Consider the following 19,926-nt stretch of genomic DNA (forward strand, 5'->3'; position numbering starts at 1 on the left):
AATGAAGTTCTTTATCTCTATCCTCCGCGTTTGGCCGTATTTCCTTGTTGCCAACGGTCGCCTCCCACTGCGTCCTCACATGGCCTCTCTGTTTGCACATCCCTGATGTCTCTTTCTTTATCAGGACCCCACCGGTTCCAGTAGATGAAGGCCTCATTAAGACCGCATGTAACCATAATTACCTTAAAAGCTCTTCCTCCAAGGAGTCACATTGGGACTTAGGGCTTCAATATAGGTATTTGGGGTAAAAACAAATCCATAACAAATCCATATTAATAAATGTGAAGCCAGAATGAGTTATACTTAAATTTTTTTCATTGGATTTGTAGGGGAAAAGGCTCTTAAATACAAGAACTTTAAGTTCACGATGTCTTATGGGGTGAATTATGTTCCCCCAAAATTCATACACGGAAGCCTTACAACCCATCCCATACCTCAGAATGTGACTGTATTTGAAGATAAGGTTTGAAAGGGGAGACTGCATTAAAGTGAGCTCATTAGGATGGTCCCTTGTCCAATGTGACTGGGGTCCTCTAAGAAAAGGGAACTGGACGGACACAGAGACACCAGCGGTGTGCGTGCACAGACGCCCGTGTGAAGAGGGGAGCAAGAGGGCAGCCGTCGCCGGCCAAGGAGAGAGGCCTCAGAGGAAGCTGACGACCACTGCCCTTGCTGTCTTAAGATCTCCTGCCTCCAGGACCGAGAAAATAAATTTCTGTTTCTTTGAGCGACCATGTCTGTGGTATTATTATGACAGCGGCCCTCGCAAACTAATATGCACCAATTACGTCTACAGGTAGTGAGAGGCGGTCCTGGAGACGTCGACAAACACCACAGCTCTGCCTCCTCTCATACTCAGGGAACCACCCTTCACCCATCTCTTCCACAGCACACGAAGAAAAACTCCTGAAAACAAGACCAAACACTATTAAATACACTTCTATCCCCAAACAGGCCACTTTGGAAGCACTCCCAAAAGTTGTTTTTCTCCTAAAAATTCTACAGGATCTTAAATTGTCATTAACTGAGAACTAGCCAGGTCCAGTTGGTAACCGATCTTACTTACTGAAATAGGAACATAACCTCAATTAGTGGAAGATTAGAGTGCTTCTGACACTCAAGAGGAAGACTCACCTTTGTTTTCGGTTCCAGAATTTTTACCCCGTATATTGATATTTGCAGCTCAACTTTAGGGATTTTCTGGCCTTCGGATTTCTTGATATGTCTTGCAAACTACAAATGAAAAGTTATTCAGAAAACTCTAATTCTGTTTCCATGGAAAATGAACACAAAACATATATGCAGTATGTATCTGGAGACTGTAATCAGTGCTAGACTTCTATTAAATAAATTATTACCCATCATAAAGTATTTTATAAACCCAAATAGCTTCAAAATATGTAGTCATCATAGTAATCTACCATTATTAGCATTAACTTCAGATATTCAGTAGCCTTTAGAAAAATTTTTAATCCTTCTCTCATTATATTTAAACAATTATATTCATACTAAGTAGTTAAGAAAATGAAAGCTGTGGGGAGATAAGCAAAGATCAATTATTTTTCTGTGGATCTTTTGTTTCTAATACCTTTAGAGAACTTACAGTTCTCCAGTGCTGGATAGACCATCTTTGCCATTTTTAGATGCTGACCTCATGTGGTATGTCATCCTGCCCATCAAGTCAATGAATGCGAAGAGAAAGGTTACCATATTTAAACCGAAGTTAAGAGCTGAAGTAATTATCCCAGCTAAAACAGCCAGACTCAGTCTAGCATTGTATCTTAAAAACCTAAACATTTCCAATGCTTTCATAGTAATATTTATTGTAACTTCTTTTTTTTACGTTTTTTGTTTCCATGTAATTAAGCTTATCAGCCTTTTGACTTTTTTTAAAGGTTTTGTTTATCTGTCAGAGAGACAGAGGGAGAGGGAGAGAGAGAGCAGGAGCGCGCCAGCAGGGAGGAGAGCAGCGGGAGAGGGAGACGCACACTCCCCACTGAGGAGGGAGCCTGACTCGGGACCTGATCCCAGAACCCGGAGATCATGACCGAGCTCAAGGCAGACGCTCAGCCAACTGAGCCACCCAGGTATCTCTTTATTGTAACTTCTTATTCAACTGGTAGGTGTATGCAAATGCTTGTTAGGTTTTGTTATAAAATAAAAAAAGAGAATCTCGACATCCGTGCACTTTGTAAATGGAGTTCCTGTCCCTCTCCCATCACTGCCAGATTCACTGGTGGAAAAAATATTCCAAGAGCCCCGTTAAATATGAATGTTAAATGGTGACTTAAAAAAAAAAACACATTTATTTTGGAATACACATCTACACTCCGTACATGTGTGCACATATGAGGCATACATGGTATTTAGTGTAAGTGTGTCCCATGCAATATCTGGGACACATACTCAGCACTATGAATATTACTCATTGTTCGTCTGAAGTCAACGTTGACCGAGCGTCCTGACCGGCGACGCTGCCGGCGATGCTGCTCTGTCCCCACTTTCCTTCTTTCTACCGTCCCCCACCTGTTTTCTTAAATGGGGGGAGGGGGACTATGGAAAACAACAGGATTCTCTACCCCTCTTCTAAGGCCTCAAAATGTTATTCCCTGCTAATAAAACATTTTTTCAGCATATGGATCATCTCATTTGACTCAAAATAGACTATCTGTGAGGCAGGGTGGGGTTTCAGTCTTCTTCTGTGAGTTGTATTTATTTGCATTGTGCAGTTCTCTCTAACATAGGACAGATGTGAGTACACATGGTAGAGTTTCCTTCTAAAGCACAGACTGGTTAAAAGCCCTTTTGTCTTTTCAGGGCTCCGCACTGCCATGAGAGTGATGTAGTTACTGCACACACGGACGCCTTCACGTGTCTGCCGCGCTGGCCGGGGAGGAGGAGAACATTTGTTTCATGTCACCCGGGGAGGGATGACTTCTTAGCGATCTGTCCGTCCTGTTCTATGAAGGCAGGCAGTGCTCATTTCGCATCCAGAAGTTTTACGGTCCGCACATGAACTGGACGAAATCGTGCCAGATAACTGTTGCATGTCTTCAAGAAACATGTTTTGTTTTCAGACCTTAAAAAATTATTCTAGTTCTCTCCCAAAGAAAGTAGACTCAGTTTGCTTATTTTCCCTTCTCCATCTCCTTCCTGTACCGGCATAATTAAAACAATTTGGGGGTTTTCACATAGGAAGGCTCACAAAATAAACCCGTGGCTTCCCCCTCTGTGACGGCCTCCGAGTAGAGCCACTCCCATCTCAGGCTGCAGCCCCAGGCTGAGGGCCTCCTGGACGCGGCTCTTTTCCAGAAAGAAGACGCTGAGCAGTGGCTCTTGTGGCCTTTTCCACATCTGAACACAACCTCTCCTGCGACTTTTAAGTTTCCCAAAGTCTATCGCAGAACAACCACGGACATGAAACCTCACTTAGGGACTCCCTTCTGCCAGGAGAAGAGAAGAAATCATGGAAGAAATGAAAAAAAAAAAAAAAAAAAGGAAAAAGTGGGGGCTACAGGTAGAAAAGAAAAAAAAAATTGGAGAGGAAGGAGGAAGGAAAAAGAAAACAAAAGAGTGAGATAAAGAAAAAGGAATAAAATACCCAACGAAAGGGCTTCTGAGATCTTTTTCTTTGCTTCTTATCAAGATGAAGTAATGTGCTCAAAGAAGATTGACAGGTCCCCCAATCCAGCACCCTGGTCATAGAACGGGCTTGTAGCAGTCAGGCTGAGAATCTAGTTTCACAGCTACCCACTAAATAACTCTTTTCTTTTGCACAACACATTTTCTACATTAAAAAAAAAAAAAACAAACTTCCCAGTTTTACTTTCATGAGTATCAAGGCTTATGATGGTTATTGGCTTCAACTGCTGCACATTGTTGAGAACAACGGTGCCTAAGGTTGTATTTGCTCAATCTGTAGGTTAAACAAAATATTTTCACTCCTGTCCATTTTTCTCCGAAATCGAAGATTACTGTATTAAGTTTGCATGCCCCCTCTATCTCAAAGCCTGACAGACCTCTTAACTGTGTTCCGCAATACTTCTAATTTACAGGCTGAAGACTGCTCGTCATTCTTACTTACATTATCTTCTTCTGTCTCCCTATTTGCTACTTGAATGTTAATGCCTGAGGAGCCTTTTGTGAATTTCTTTCCATGTTTGCTTCAGCGGATTCATTCTTGGTAGTCTTGATAGAGATCTACCCATCAAAATTTGTTTATAATAATCCAATAAAAAATATTCAAAGGGGGTAAAGCCTAAGCATCTGGAGAATATCTGGATACAACAAACAAATACACAGAAACAATCCTTGGCCACCATTAAAAGATGGGGAAAAATGAAGTATTTTCCTGGCTATTCAGAGTTACTTAAGTATATGTCACTAGAAAGTAGAACAGCTACAGAAAATCTCTTACAGGGAGGAGGGCCACTGTGTTCCAACAGCACAATCATGCGATTTCTATTTATTTCTCAAAGGACTTTAAAACAATGAAATCTAACTATACGGCTAAGGGAATATACATTATTAGGAAAGAAAACCAATGAATTTATTACTATGAGTCAAATATTCAGCGCTACTCTTCCTCTTTGTGTTCTTATAAATTATTAACTTAATTAAGGAAGTTCCTAATAATCCTACAGGGAATCAGCTGCGTATATATGTATGTATAAATTAAATTAAGCCCTAAACACTTTATTAATCGAATAACTGGTTATGAAGAAAAACAGTGCTATGATACACAGAGAGAGTGAGGTCGGAAAAAAGACCAAGATCAGCAGAACTCAGCAGCAATTCCCAAAGCCTCCTTTGCTGAGGGAGCATCATGTAATTTTAATCTAGCTGTATGGGGTGTGGGATCTCGCCTCTAACACTGGGGTGGAGGAATGCTGGCCCCCTGCTTATCTCCCAGAGAAACTAAGAAGCTTTGGACATATATACCAATATTCATCCACATGTAAACATCATGAGCAGACTGTTTATAAAATATATTCTGTCCTCTGACATTTGTCCTAGTTGTATTGATAAAAATAAATAAAACACTACTAAAAATGAAATTCATTACAATAATAATACTATTAAATATACAGAAGTTTAGACGGTTTTTAAATTACTACATTTTGGAAAATTTGTTATTTTCTTAAATCTTGGGTTAAAACAGGATTAAGAATTAGAAATGGCTGACCATGACTACGAAACAGAAAATATGTTGTTATGGCAAATATGAAATCTGAATGTAAAAATTTTAACACTTATATTGGGGCGCCTGGTGGCTCAGTGGGTTAAAGCCTGTCTTCAGCTCAGGTCATGATCCCAGGGTCCTGGGATCGAGTCTCGCGCTGGGCTCTCTGCTCAGCGGGGAGCCTGCTTCTCTCTCTCTCTCAGTCTGCCTCTCTGCCTACTTGTGATTTCTCTCTCCATCAAATAAATAAATAAATATCTTTTAAAAATATTTTAACACTTATAAAATTATTTAAGAAAAAAATTATAAAGTATAAATTCTCTATAAAATGATAGAAAAACTGTATGTAATAAAATCAAAATTTAAAATTTTTTCTCGAAAAATAATCAGGCGTCATCAAACATAGGAGCATAAAAAATACACTATTGAAAATATCCTAAGTATCCTGTCACCTTATATTAATCCTAAATATTAAAATTCTTATCAGAAACCAGTACCTAAAGGATCACAACGTTTTGAAAAACGAGCAAATACAAATAAAATATTAACTTATGTGACAAGTAAAATTAAATGTTGAACTGTAATGGATAAAAAGGCAATCAGAATACATGTATAAAATAAACAGAAAAATAAACAGGAAATTAAAATGGGGGATGTGTACACAAAACAGTTAATGAGCTTTTTGGTTTTTTTGTTGTTTTTTTTTTTTTTGGTAGAACCACAGCACCACCTTCTGGTCATTCCCTCATGACAATAGAATTAAAGAGGACCCAGAGTCTACATTTCTAAAATAAATGCAAATATTCTTGAAGGCTTTGCATTGTAGCTCCAACCTCTGACACCAAGATATATATAAAATAAAATTAGATAAAAAACATCGTTTCATTTATTTTAGTTTGTTATGTATCATTACCCTTAAATACACTTTCCTGATCTATAAAATTTTTGCAATCAGCAGCATAAAGATTGCTTACTAGATAAATATTTATTCTGGAAGACAATGAAAAACAAAAATTATCAAGTGAACATGCATTTTTTAAAAATGATACTGCATACTAACTACAAATCACATTCTTTTATTAATGGGAATACATTCCCACATATAAAATGACATAGAACTGCAAAAAGTCTCGAGAAAATGTATGAAAAATAGCCACTGTTTAAAAGCATTTCATTTCAAATACCTCTGCATGTCACCTGGTCATAATGTAATTTAATCCTTTTGGTTTGCGATCCGAATTGACTGAATAAAGAACCTCCTAAACATAAAGACACATTAAGTATAAATATCATTTTTCTTCGATAAAAAATTCTGATTGTAGTGAAGCTGGGCTCATTGCTGAGTTTGCAATATTTTGAATATTTGAATATTTTCTGATTTTTGAATTTCTGAATATTTGAATATTTTGAAGAGAATATTATTCTAAATGTTCACAGTTCATAAATGTTCACAGTTCATAAACTGTGAGGTCTTTCTAATCTTCTGTCAGTACTTAAAAGCAGTGATCAAACAAGGCCAAGTTGGAATTACTACCTAATGAGCAATGGAAAGAAATGACTGCCCAGTTCACTTTTTTCCCAAATGGGAAAGATATCATTTTGGAAACTTTCAGCATATTTACTTGGAAGCAGTAGTAAATGATTCATATGTAAAGTGCATAGATAAACTTATTATCCATTTTACTTTCTTCCCCCAGAATACGCACCAGCCCACCTCAACTGTTCTTCAGTTTAAACATCAGCCCATTCCAACTGATAATACATTCTCAAGGCAGAAAGGCATGTTTTTCATGTTGAGGACTTTGCCAGTCAAGACCAAAGGCCTCTCCCTCTTGTAAAATAACTGGATAATCTCTAAACTAAAGAAAGTTAGAGCAGGTTTATTTCTGGGAAAAACCATGAGAATACTGTAAAAAAAACAGGGAATTATGTAAAAAAAAAAAAAAAAAACAAACAACAACAACAACAACAACAACAAAAAAAGTCGTTTGTGAGATTTTCTTAATGAGATAAAGATGAGAATTCTATTGAAGGAATCTTTCACGTCTTCATATCTCAGTGAGAACAGGGTCTTCTGGAATGGGGCACACTTAGAAAAATGTGCTAAGATATGTGGCATGTTACAAAGAATTCTCAGGAAATGTGTTAATGAGTATGGATTCGCTTATTCAATGTCTCTTCTGCTCTCTTGGTCTCACCAGTCCCCACGTCTGCGCAGGGACACAGCCCCATCCTCTGGGATTTGGCACTGGGACATCTTTAGCACATGGTGTCACAAAATTCTGCTTTGGAACCTACACTTCCCGCTAGTGGACGTGATCTCCTGTGAGAGCTGCTACGCCCTCACCAGCCTCTGAGTCAGGGCACGAGCCCCCCTTGTCCAAGCAAGTAAAGGCAAAGCTATTGAATGCCAACCCTGGGGAACACTGCCATTTTTTGTTGTTGTTGAACAGGAGAAATTATGGACAAATAGGAAGAATGTGCCACATTAAAAAAAATTGTGGATTCATATTTATTATTAAATGTGTTTCCCTGATCTGGTTGATATTTATTAACTTTTAATAGGACAAAGCTAGTATCTACCACAAAGCTATTCACACTTTGAATATGCATCAACCTACTGATGACTTAAGACAGGGTCAACACACGAGACCTCCATCTGGAGGCCCTCCCCTACCTTGAGTTTTCTGACAGCATCTCTCACAACTTCTGTTCCTTTAGGCTGCTCCACTTCTGTACTGCCAAGAAACTGAAAATGGACATTTGTCAGATGCAGGCTTCACCACGTCGTACATCGCTGGATCACTTTGAACGGTAACACGGCGTAACCGCACATGCATGGGGGGGCGCCTGGGTGGCTCAGTCAGTTCAGCGTCTGCCTTTGGCTCAGGTCATGATCCCAGGGTCCTGGGATGGAGCCCCACGTCGGGCTCCATGCTTAGCAAGGAGTCTGCTTCTGCTCTCCCTCTGCCCCTAACCACCTCCTCGTGCTCTCTCTCTCCCTCAAAGAAATAAAATCTCTAAAACGAGAACAACGACAACAGTATACACATGCAATAATGATCCAAACCCAAATCCTGTGTAAACAGGAGATTCATTAATTTGTTACTTTCTATTATAGGTAAATGTAAATATACTACTTAACCACATAAAATTCCTATTATCCAAAGACTTCTTAAAAACCTATTTTTCTTAAATATTTTATTTATTTATTTTTAAGGATTTTATTTACTCATCTGAGAGAGAGAGAGAGAGAGTGAGCATGAGTGGGTGGGAGGGGCAGAGGCAGAGGGAGAAGCAGGACCCACTGAGCAGGGAGCCCAGTGCCGGCTCAATCCCAGGACCCCAGGATCAGAACGTGAGCCAAAGTCAGATGCTTACCCAACGGAGCCACTGAGGCATCCCCTAAGAATTTTATTTGAAACGTTTTACAGGAAAGAAAACTAAAGCTACTTATGTTAGCAGGAAAGGAATAAAGGTGACCTCAAATTTTAAGATTTAAATCATTAATAATATATAAATTATTAATTTATCCGTAAACTCAAAGCATATAAATGATTTTTATTTGGTACTTGATTTAAATGTCACAGTATATTTTAAGATCTTAATACGCTTTAAAACGTTTCATAATTTCAAATAAGCATTTTCGTTATTTTCCAATTAGGACACTCGTAGAGTATGTAAGCTTTTAAAATACAAACTTTTTTAAAACTACTGCATCTAAGAGCTATAAGCTAAACAATATTAAAAAATAAAAGTTACATGGAACTACGATTTTCCTAAATTTTAAAATATCCCTGAAGGTTTTTAGCTTGGATCTACTCTCACCCCCTGCCCCACAAAAGAGACAGAGTTCCATAATAATTACCATGCTGTAATAGAATCTCCATCCTGGAGAGATATAAGACCTCCTAAACAGAAGTCCAATCTCTTGAAATATGCAAGACTAGTTAGTATGGATATTTTATTCTACAAAATATTTCTATATATATAACAGCAAATAATCATTAAATACAGTAAGTGTGTATAATTTCCCAGACTTTCTTGTCACACGGTACCAATTATAACACCAATATGAGCTATGTATTCGTCAATTCTTATATAAATATGTGCGAGTGTGTGTGTATACGCTTTACATCAAATAAGGAAGTAGAATCTTATGTTAACACAGAATGGAAAGAAGCAAAATTGTAATGTCAGAGTATCTTCTTACAACACACTTTTTTCCCCTCCTTCATTCCTGGAAAAATAACAACAAAAACAACTAAAGAAATGAGAGTTGTGGTTTTTCAGAATGGACTCTCTATATTACCCGTGTAAGAATTCCCTGGAGGTGAAAATAAAACAACGCAGATGCCCTGGTCTAAAAAATCAACATCTTTTAAGGTAGGGTTAAGGCAATTACATTTCTAAAAACATCACAGATGATTCCTCGTGTGGAAGTCTGAGAAACAGAGGGAGGAAACAGTACCAGGTCAGGGGACAGCAGGGGCGGCGGGGTGGGGGGGCACACACAAAAGCTGATGTGGAAACACAGGCACTAACCGCTGGACCACGTTCTCGGGAGCTCACGGAGGAGAAAGGGAGGCTCAGAAGCATTAGAGCAGAAATGTTTCAGTTCGGATTCTGTAAGCTGCAACAGCTCCTTTTTCTTAGGTGCTCAAACCATCCCTAACTGCTACGACCGCCTACCTACGGGATCGTCAGGCACGTTGTCTGCCCAGGCGTGACCTCAAGTTGGCCAACCAGGCCTTTGAAAAAGACCAAAATAAGGGGAGAAATTCTCAGCTTAAAGGGAATTGACCCCACATCAGGCTCTCTGCTTAGCAGGAGCCTGCTTCCCTTCCTCTCTCTCTGCCTACCTCTCTGCCTACTTGTGATCTCTGTCTGTCAAATAAATAAAATCTTAAAAAAAAAAAAAAAAAAGGGAATTGAAAATCTGCTTCTGAGATGTGGGGCACAGTCAAGTCTATTCTTGACAGCAACGGACCCGTCACACCACTTCCGCTCCAGATCAGTGCATTCAGCCTCGGCTGCATGAGAAAAACCTCAAGGGGGGCTTTCAGCAGACCAGTGCCCACGAATCTGATTTAACTCGTCTGGGGCAGAGCCAGAGCATCTGTGCATTTTAAAGCTCCCCAGGTGACTTTAATGTGTCACCAGGTTTGAAAAGCACCGTTTTAGATCCCCAGAAGGGATAAAGGGTTCAAGTGACAGGAGGAAACTTAACATAATTGGGGCTTTCTGGTTCTGAGTTAATCTGCGGGGCAAACTCTTGCTCTCCCCGTCTCTGAACTCATCACACACTAGAGAGATTCTCCATCAGTGAGTGGTCTGGGGTTGGCAAACACAGGGAAATAAAGGCAGACTCCTTGTTGGTAAGTGACTCTTGACCTAGAAGGAAGTGTGTAATGTGTCAAGAACAGACTGTAAGAGTTACTGGAAATATTTATGGAAGAATATTCATTCTTCGGCAGAAATGCCATGAGTCATAAGTATTATATGTGAACAGGCCCCCATGGGAAAATTACAGAAGAACTCCAAGTACATTCTAAATGAATTAACCTCTTGCAGGGCTCCAGGAATCTTTTAATACGTATATATTTTTTTCACACTGGCTTTAATTAAATCATCCAAAGAACGAAACACAGAGAGAAGCCTTGAATGATGGTAGGAATTAAACGGTGCAGAAATCTAATACAGAGGCTGCCACTCAACCCAGTTTTCCTATGCAGTGTTAGATAGCCTACATGGAAATGATTTTAAAAGCAAAAAGTACATCATTCTTTATAATATTTCCTGTACTTTTTAAATTATAAGAGTCATCGTGCTACTTACTCACGTTAAATAAATCATACCTACATGCCGTCTGTATGTCTATGAAAAATATTTATGTAACTCTTAAATACGACGCAGCCAGCATAAACTCTAGATTTACAATCTGAAGATGTTAGAAAAGGCACTTCCTCTCTGACGTACTGGACTTTGAGAAATCAGGATGGCGATCTCGCTCTTCTCGCCTTTTAAAATTGTTCTAAAGATCAGTTACCATGAGCTTCTAACACAACTCTGGAAAGTGCTTTATCATTATGAGGACCCCATTTCTTCATCTAATGGCTGCATGGACTAGGATGGACACTGTCAGCACCTGCTCCACAGTCCTCCGAGGCATCCCCTTTATCGCCGCGGGGCCCGTCTCTAGCTCCCACGCACTTTGCTGTAAGAGCTCACACTCCAGGGCGCCTGGGTGGCTCAGTCCTTAACCATCTGCCTTCAGCTCAGGTCATGATCCCAGCCAGGGTGCTGGGGTCCAGCCCCACATTTGGCTCCCTGCTCAGCGGGGGGTCTGCCTGTCCCTCTTTGTCCCTTCCCTCACTCTCTCAAATCAGTAACTAAAATCTTAACAACAACCAAAACAAAACAAAACAAAACAAAAAAACCCCTCACACTCCAGACTTTCAGAGGATTCCCTTTGGGTAATGAGCCACCGGCCAATACTGAGCTAGAAATGCCTGAGAGGTTTTTGCTTCCCGCCCCCTCCAATCACCCTATCTTTTTAGCCAATGACTAGTATGAAGTACAAAGGCCCAGCTCCTCTGCGTAGACACAGAGTAAAGTCTATGATATATTAATACTATGCCCAGGTTCCCTCAGAATCAGACAGAGGCTGGGCCTTTACTTGATGCTGTTCTCATCCTGGAGTTCTCGTGGGTCCGGCCCTCCCACACTTGCTGGGTGCTCCCGCGAGCAGTCCCTTACTAAATCACCAGCCCCGGAATCTTTGTCTCACGATCTTTCTCCCACAGTAGGAGAAACTGACCCAAGACACTATTAAACACTTGACTGCTTACATTTGGAAATATACAGTCCAGCATACAAAGTCAGAAGCAGCAAATGCTCTTGCTGCAAGTGCTAACAGAAGGCTTGTATGCAAAGCATCTTTTTCTACTCCACCTGGTGCCTGAAGGATAACAGAACAAAAGAAATTCAATCAAACCCCTGAATTGTTAACTAGCTGGAGAAAAAAAGGGCCATTGGAGCTCTGGAGGGCAAAATGCTCAGGTGGGCTGAGAACAGAGCTTCTCACAGAAACAAAGAGAAGTCCACACAGGGAATTTGCAGGCCTCAGGGCCCCTTTCCCATCCTGTCTCCCATCCTAGTCTTATAAGCTTCCAGGGGGAGAACTCCTCTAGGGAGTGTGGCCCCAGGGGAAAAAAGAGAAAATCTTGCTGATGGTTGATGTCTCCGCAGGAAGCCGATGGCCCATCTGATCCATCCCCAGGAACACACGCCCTGCCCAGGTACACGGAACTGCCGGTCAGCCTTCAGGGCCTGAGCCTTCAATATCAAAGCACCGAAGTCTGTGTCCATATCTGCGGAAAACCTCGGACGTGAAAGCCAGGAGAAAAACAAAGAAACGGAACAAATCTGGGAGGGAGCAGGGACAAAAAGAGAGGACTGAAACTCTGACATCCGACAGACGCATCGCTCCAGAGAGGACTGAAAATCTGACGTCCGACAGACACATCGCTCCAGAGAGGACTGAAAATCTGAAGTCCGACAAACACATCGCTCCAGCACGAAAACAGGACAGTGGGGTCAGCGGCAGAAGGGCCGAGTGTGAGTGTGAGGGTGCCATCGCACCGTGAGTCGTACCACTTTAAAGACATTGGGAGGAGACCTCACCGGTAAGTTGAAGTGCCAATGGATCAAAAACAATGATCCAGCCAGGTATCTGGGAGAAGGCAGGCCAGCCCAAGAGAACAGAAAGCGTAAAAGCCAGATATCTATTTTATTTTATTTTTTAAGAGATTTTATTTATTTGAGAGGAGAGAAGGAGCGGGCAAACACATGAGCAGGGAGAAAAGCAGAGGGAGAGAGAAGACTCTAGGCTGAGCACAGAGCCTGACTCAGGGCTCCACCCCGCCACCCTGAGACCATGACCTGAGCCGAAACCAACAGGTAGACGCCTAACTGACTGAGCCATCCACGTGCCCCAAAAGGCCAGATATTTTTAAAGAAGATTTTTAAAAATAGAACTATTAGCGAATTGGCCTAGGAATGTTTTTCCTTGGAAAAGTAGTATCAACATGACCTGAGAAGTTGTTATAAATGTAAGGGCCTATGCAGCCAGAGCAGCCCCACCCCAGTTGAACTGCCACTTTGTTGTTTATACAGCAAAACTTAAATTGACCCTGCCTTACTTAAAAGCAGTCGGGAAACCAGTCCCAGGTAACAAAGCCCAAATACAAGGGTGGGTCAGGTCAGGTGGAGACATTCAATCAGTGGGGGTGCATACTGTCTCCTAGCTACCAAGGAGTATGGGCCCCACCCTTGGGGTGCCTTTTGGGGACCCATTCTGACTAAGGTGATAGGCTAGTTCAAATAGCTACTATGGGGTGAATTATAGTTCAACTGGCCACCCTTGTGTGACCAGGCTCAACCACATGGCCTTTGCTCTAAAAGTTAGTCAGTGAGGCAGGGAGGGGTCAGGCTCTGTAAGAGGCGTGGCCCCGGCCTGTCCTTTGATTCTCCATGCTTGGCGCGAAATAAAGCTTTGCTTGACCTTCGCTTTGTATCAGTCTCGCTCCTTTAATCACGGACCCATTACTGGGGGACCCAACATTGAGGACCCAACAATAAATGCAAAATCTATGGAATTAGAAACTGAGATGGGTCCAGCAATCCGCTATCTCCTCCTCCATTCTGATGCATGCTTCGATGTGAACACCACTATTCTGGGAGACCCAAAATCAAACCAGATGGTTTTATAAATAGAGAACAGGAAAACCTGAAGGAAAAAAAAAAAATTGTCAAACACTTTTCCAGAAACAAAGGTACGAATTTCCAAATTAGGACTCAAGATTACATTTTAGTGAGTGAAAACACAAGCACAGTGCACTATGCTCACCATCGATACACTAGAAATAGAGAGAAGATCATAAAAGATCCCAGAGGGACACAACAGTAACAAAAAATCCTCCAGGATCTGGAATGTGAATAACGCTGAGACTTCACATCATAAATAATCGAAGAAAAATAACTTCAAATTCTGAGTAAAAATTGGTTTAGAGCCAAATTTTCAGGTTCTGAGAGAGAGATAAATACAGTAAACTATGGAAGCCCCACTTCTCAGTAAGAAAGGAGAAGTAAAATAAAACAAAGGAAGAAATGGAACCCAGGAAATGAGGGTGAGGGGACAGGAGGTGTTGATAAGTGCCATATGTATCACAAATCAAGGCACTGCCATGTAGCAGGTCACCAGAAGAAAATAATGAGAGGAACACAGAAGAATTCAAAGTGGCCGCTAGAGTGAGTGCAGCCTGGGAGAGCTGGGGAACATTTTACATAACTTTGGACAAACACTCGACTGTTTAAAGTGGACACAGATAACTTTGATGAAATAAAAATTAAATTAAGCACCTAAATGTTAATTTAATGTTCCACATACTCATTTATTCCTCTAAAAAATACAGCTGAGTATTAACTCGATGCTGGGAATAAAAGAGGGGAAAAACCATGTCTGTTCTTGTCAAGTTTACATCCCAGTAAATGTGTGTGTGTGTGTGTGTGTGTTTGATTTGTGTCTATCTAATTTGTTTATGTCTAGATCACAGACAGATTTTACAGTATGTTTTAGATGACATAAGATAACACAAATAATGACAGACAGCCCCGACACAAAGACACAGAAGTACTAAGACTGAGTGATAAGGAAAGTCCTCTCTAAAAAGGTGACATTTTAACAAAGACACGAACGAAGGATGAAATGAAGCATGCGCTCAAATATGCTGAATTCAAGTGTCTCTGATGTGTCAGCTGAAGAAGCCCACTTGGTAGGGGGTACGCACGGAGCTTGGGGAAGCAGGGCTCTGGGGAGAAGGTGTGAACCAGGTGGGCTCAGGCACTGAGGTGTCACAGAAACTGGGAAATTGGGCTGAGTTCCAGAATCACAAAGCCCCAGTGGTTCAGAGGGAGGTTAAAGAGAAAAATGCTGCCAATGGGAAGACGGTGAGCGTTCAGGGAAAATGCCAGAGGAAGTCAGGAAATTCTGAGCATTGGTATTGCTAATTAGGGTTGTCAGATTAGCAAATACAATTGTAGATACTGATGTTGTGAGAATATGGTATAGCCACTCTGGGCAATCATTTGGTAGTTTCTTTAGAATGAAGCATTCACATACCATAGGATAAAACAGCTGCACTTTGGGCTACTTATCCCAAAGACATGAAAATTTATGTTGATGTAAATACTTTGTGCATGGCTCTTCACAGTAGATCTGTTTGTGAAAGCCAAACACTGCAACAACCCAAATGTCCTTCAGAAACGTAACAGTTAAATGGTGATACATTCATACCCTGGAGTACTGCTCTGCAGGAAAAACCGGGAAATTGTTGATACGCAGAACAACTTGCTAGATCACAAGGGAATTATGCTAAATGGAAAAAAAATCAATCTCAAAAAGCTTTTTGTTAGGTATTCACCTAAGTGAAAAACACAGGAATTTTTTTTAGCATTCTCTTAAAAAATGAGGCATTGACATGTTTAACATTTTAAACTGAGTAAAAATAATTGCTTTTATGATTTAGCAACTTTATGTCTTAGCTCCTCCATGTGGCAGAAAAAAACAAGGTCAAGAAGAAAATATAATGTATCAGACTGTTTCTGTAAGATTCCGAGTGTCATTTTTCAGTGTGGCAAAGAGCAAAGAGAAAGGTTATCTGTTCTGTGGCAAGTGGTAATGGTTAGTGGCATTTTTTTCTCAATTTAAATATTTAAAATCTCATCAATTATTTTTCTTCATAGTCACAAACAGGCAACATTCATTTCAGTATTTTTTTTTATGATCAGGAATTAGACCTTACCTAAGTACAGGTACCTGTCTTTCACAATTGTATGCTTGTGCTTCAAAATGCTACAACAAAAGGTTTCCATTTTATTATAAATAAACACTGATATTTTAATAGTAATGCACATCCACTATTGGGGATTTAGAAACTACAGAAAAAGGTATCAATGAAAATAAGCATCAGCTTTTATCTCATAACCAAGAGGTAGCTATTATTGAAAATACCTTTTAAATTCATGTTACAATAAAAATAATCAACTGATGACAATATTGGAAAAACTTATGAAAACAAAAACCTCTTAAATTACTATAAACAACTAGTTTATCGGGCATTATGGTATGTATGTGCATATTTAAATTTTTACTAAAATTAGTTGAGACTAAGACATTAGTCTTAGTATGGACAGATAAGAAAGACATAAAAAACAAAAGGGGCATTTAGAGTATGTTAGACTGTAGAGAGTGAGGCGGTCTAAGAATCTTCTGTGTATGCTTAGTCTATGTATTGAAAGGTATGCCAACACGGCATGTATCTTCCACAAACTTCCACAAACAAAAGATACCTTTAAAAAATCCTCTATAAACACTTTAACAAATACAGAGAAAATAGCAGAACGCTAATTACTGTATTGCCTTATAACTATGCCGCTCCCTGCTCAATGCCTTTGAGTACACAGCAGATGTACCCCAGAGGTGTTTTAGAGGCTACGGTCTGTTGAAATAAAAAACGAATATGTCGTCAAACTACATATAGACTTCTCAGATTAAAATGCTATTAAGACATTTCACATTTGGCTTAGTATTTTCCAAAACTTCCACCAACAATTTTTAATTAGTTAAAAGGATACAGACTTCTCTTTTCAAGTAATCTCAGGTAATGCCTGTATTCATTTCTTCTAGTTTACTCACTGGATGCCATCAGACCTCCAATAGACATATTGCAAAAATGTGTGAAAGTTTGAGGATTCCATCTCCATTTTCAAGTGTTACTTGGGACCGGCCTTTTTCACAGGAAAAGCTACAGTTTTACGACTTGCTTCTTTGCCAGTAGAGGGCGGTGTCGCACATCTCATGAATCCATTTAGAACACCCGCCACCCCGGCCCCCCACCCTGCCCCCCAGCTCACTTGCTTCCTCTATGATTAACGCAGGGTTTTTTAAAAATGACAGATAAAAAACAATTAAAATAATTAACTAAAGAGTTTTAAGTCTAATTGCTATGAAATCTGACACTATTTAACATATGAAAAAGCTAATTTATGATGGAAATGTATGAAATACAAGCTTTACTGATATCATATTCAAAATATGCCAATTTTATGAAGATGTTCTTTATGCAATTATTTTAAAATATTAAAGGAAATAATTTCTACTTTTCACCACATAAAAGATTCATCTAATGTTCAGGTTAGTAAATATGGCAGATAATGACCAAGAGATATTCTAAATACAGGATAAAACAAATGGGGATGTCTCTGTCTTTATAACCAAGGTGGCAGAGCCTCAAATAGGATAAGGCTAATTTTCTTGGCATTAACTTCACTGCATATGTTTAAAAAAAAAAAAAAAAAAAAGTATTCAAACCTTCTAGCTACTCAACTGCACCCAGGAGATAAGCCATGGAAGAGTCAGCCAATTTAATTTTATAGTCTTCATTTGGCTGACTTGCCATGTCACTATGCCATGCAATGCAGGAAAAAAAGATTTTTTAAAGGCACATTATAACATCGAATTGCTAACAAAGGGTCAGAATCAATCAGATTTAAACCCATTACTTAATCACCAAAACCATAACCCTGAAAAAAAAATTAAAATAGATCCACCTAAAAGAAAGTTTATCCTTTAAACTAAATACTCTGAAGGTTATCCTTTAATGGAGGGCCAGGAAATTTTGATGGGGAATAAAACAAATATTGGTCTCAGTATTAAAAAATCTACATTTTATACTTGTTTTGATATTAGGTTTCTCATTTTACGATGGCAACTTTCTTTCCAATTATTTGTTCTACTTTTACATAGCTACTGAGTATCATTTTCATAGGCTCTTGTTTTCAAAAAGGGAGTTCTGAGCTTAAGCCAGAACAAACCTACAGGCTACCACAAGAAAGTGTGGTGTTCAAGGTTCTCCCAAACTGAGTTCTCCATCCCATGGGCACGGTAAGCCCCACCAGGTGTTTGCCCTGTCCAAGACACCTCCTCAGACTTTCTTCACATCTGAGAAGTTGGACAGGGAAAGGGAAGGACAGGGCATTCACTCCTGTTGTTGTAATTAGTATTACAAAAAGAAACCAATCTATACAGAGAACCAAAACCATGGGCTCTGGAGCCAAATGGACTTCACCATCCATTCAACAAGAGAACCGCTCCCATGAGGCCTGTGAAGACACTCTCACTCAACTCCCATTATTTTAGGGATGCAAAACTGAGCACCAGAAGTGTCTTCTCAAGGTCAGGAAGCTTGTGAGCAGCAGCTTTAGGACTAGGAGTCCAGCCCTCCTAATTCTCAGACACATGCTCTTACTGACCTTAAATAAAAGAGAAACACAATGAAAGATAATTGTACGCTGGCCATATATTACTCCCTTATGCCACATCCATTTGGCTAATTAAAGTTTACGTTGTATCTTCTATTGTGAAATATGCTTAAAATCTAAAGGTGTCAGAAGAAGATGTGGTTGGCTGTACAGTGAGGTAACTCGAGTTTCCAAATACCGTTTATTTACTGAGACTCTGAGAGACTCAATTTCATCATTCACCAGATGGGGATAAAGTAACAGTGTTTGTGTGAAAATGAAATGAGAAAACGCAACCAGTGACTGACACAGAGTAAATTCTCGCTGCACTGAGGCTCAGAAATTAAAATAAGTGACAAAATGGCCACAACAAGCAAATGAAAAGAGTCGATGCACCCACAGTGGCTGTGAAGGAAGGAAACTATTTTCCGGCACCGATATTTTGGATTTGGGCTCTTGAACCGGCCACACTTGTCACCAGCCCAGAAACAGGTGTGCTGGGTTTTCTCTAAATTTGCGGAGTCATTTTCAAACATTTCTTCTTCCTCGTTCTCACGCCGAGGCGGTGGGAGGGCAGGGCAGGGCAGGGGCGCGACGCCTGCTGCGAGGCTCCGCCGCACCCACCCGCGGCGGCTGCGTCCGTCCGTGGGACCGAGACGCGGCGCAGCAGGAGCCGGAGCCGGCGCAGCTGGAGGAGCGGACGCGGGCCTCCCGCCGAGCCGGCCCGACGCGGGCTGGTCCCGGCAGCGCAGGATCCGGAGCCAGGCCCGAGGCAGGCGCCCCACGACCGAGCCCCCCCCCGCCCCCCCGGCGCCCTGCGGCTGCTTCGACTGTTCCCGGGAAGGCATCTTCCCTGGTCGAGCCACTCCGACCTACTCTGTCGCTGGGGCGTAAATAAGGTTGTTAAGACGCCACGGACCAGCGGTCATCGCGGCCGCAGGCAGCCCCGGGTCAGTCACCGCCCCGTCCTCTCGAGCAGCTTCAGGTACTGACTTCGAATCCGGGTCGCCGGACCATGAGCGCCGGCAAGAGAAACCCGTTTCCTGCGCTTTCCCGCTGTGTCCGCTTACGGGACGCGAGCATCGCGGCCCGAGGCCTCCCTGGTGACCCGGCGCCGTCGCGGCCGGCCTGGGGCGTCGGCGGGACGACACTCGCTGTGACTCTCCCGCGGCTTCTACCTGAGGAACGGCCGCAAACCTGTGGTCCCGGAAAGAGCGTGGTCTCCGGGGAGCCCGTGTCTCCAGAAGCCGCGCCTCCTTCCTCAGCTAAACGCACCTTTCGCTCCTTCTGGAAAAATCATTCTTCACAGCTCGCGTCGGCGTCCTGCTTCGGGGAAGGGTCCGGTGCCGCGCTCCGAGAGACCGGGTGCTGGTGGCTGCAGT

General features: G+C 41.2%; 1 protein-coding gene across 11 annotated transcripts in view; it reads right to left on the reverse strand.

The window, feature by feature from the left end:
• GULP1 (GULP PTB domain containing engulfment adaptor 1) overlaps positions 1–19,926 on the reverse strand; it is a 241,267-nt gene that overhangs the window by 39,860 nt on the left and 181,481 nt on the right. For all 11 annotated transcript variants that reach the window (XM_059168641.1, XM_059168640.1, XM_059168632.1 and 8 more), the window contains 2 exons: positions 7,860–7,931; positions 1,135–1,233 (listed from right to left, as the gene is read on the reverse strand). In XM_059168641.1, coding sequence (XP_059024624.1) covers positions 1,135–1,233; positions 7,860–7,931 — 171 coding nt within the window. The remainder of the gene's footprint in view (positions 1–1,134; positions 1,234–7,859; positions 7,932–19,926) is intronic.

Source organism: Mustela lutreola, chromosome 3 (genome assembly GCF_030435805.1).
Source record: "Mustela lutreola isolate mMusLut2 chromosome 3, mMusLut2.pri, whole genome shotgun sequence".
Lineage (NCBI taxonomy): Eukaryota > Metazoa > Chordata > Mammalia > Carnivora > Mustelidae > Mustela > Mustela lutreola.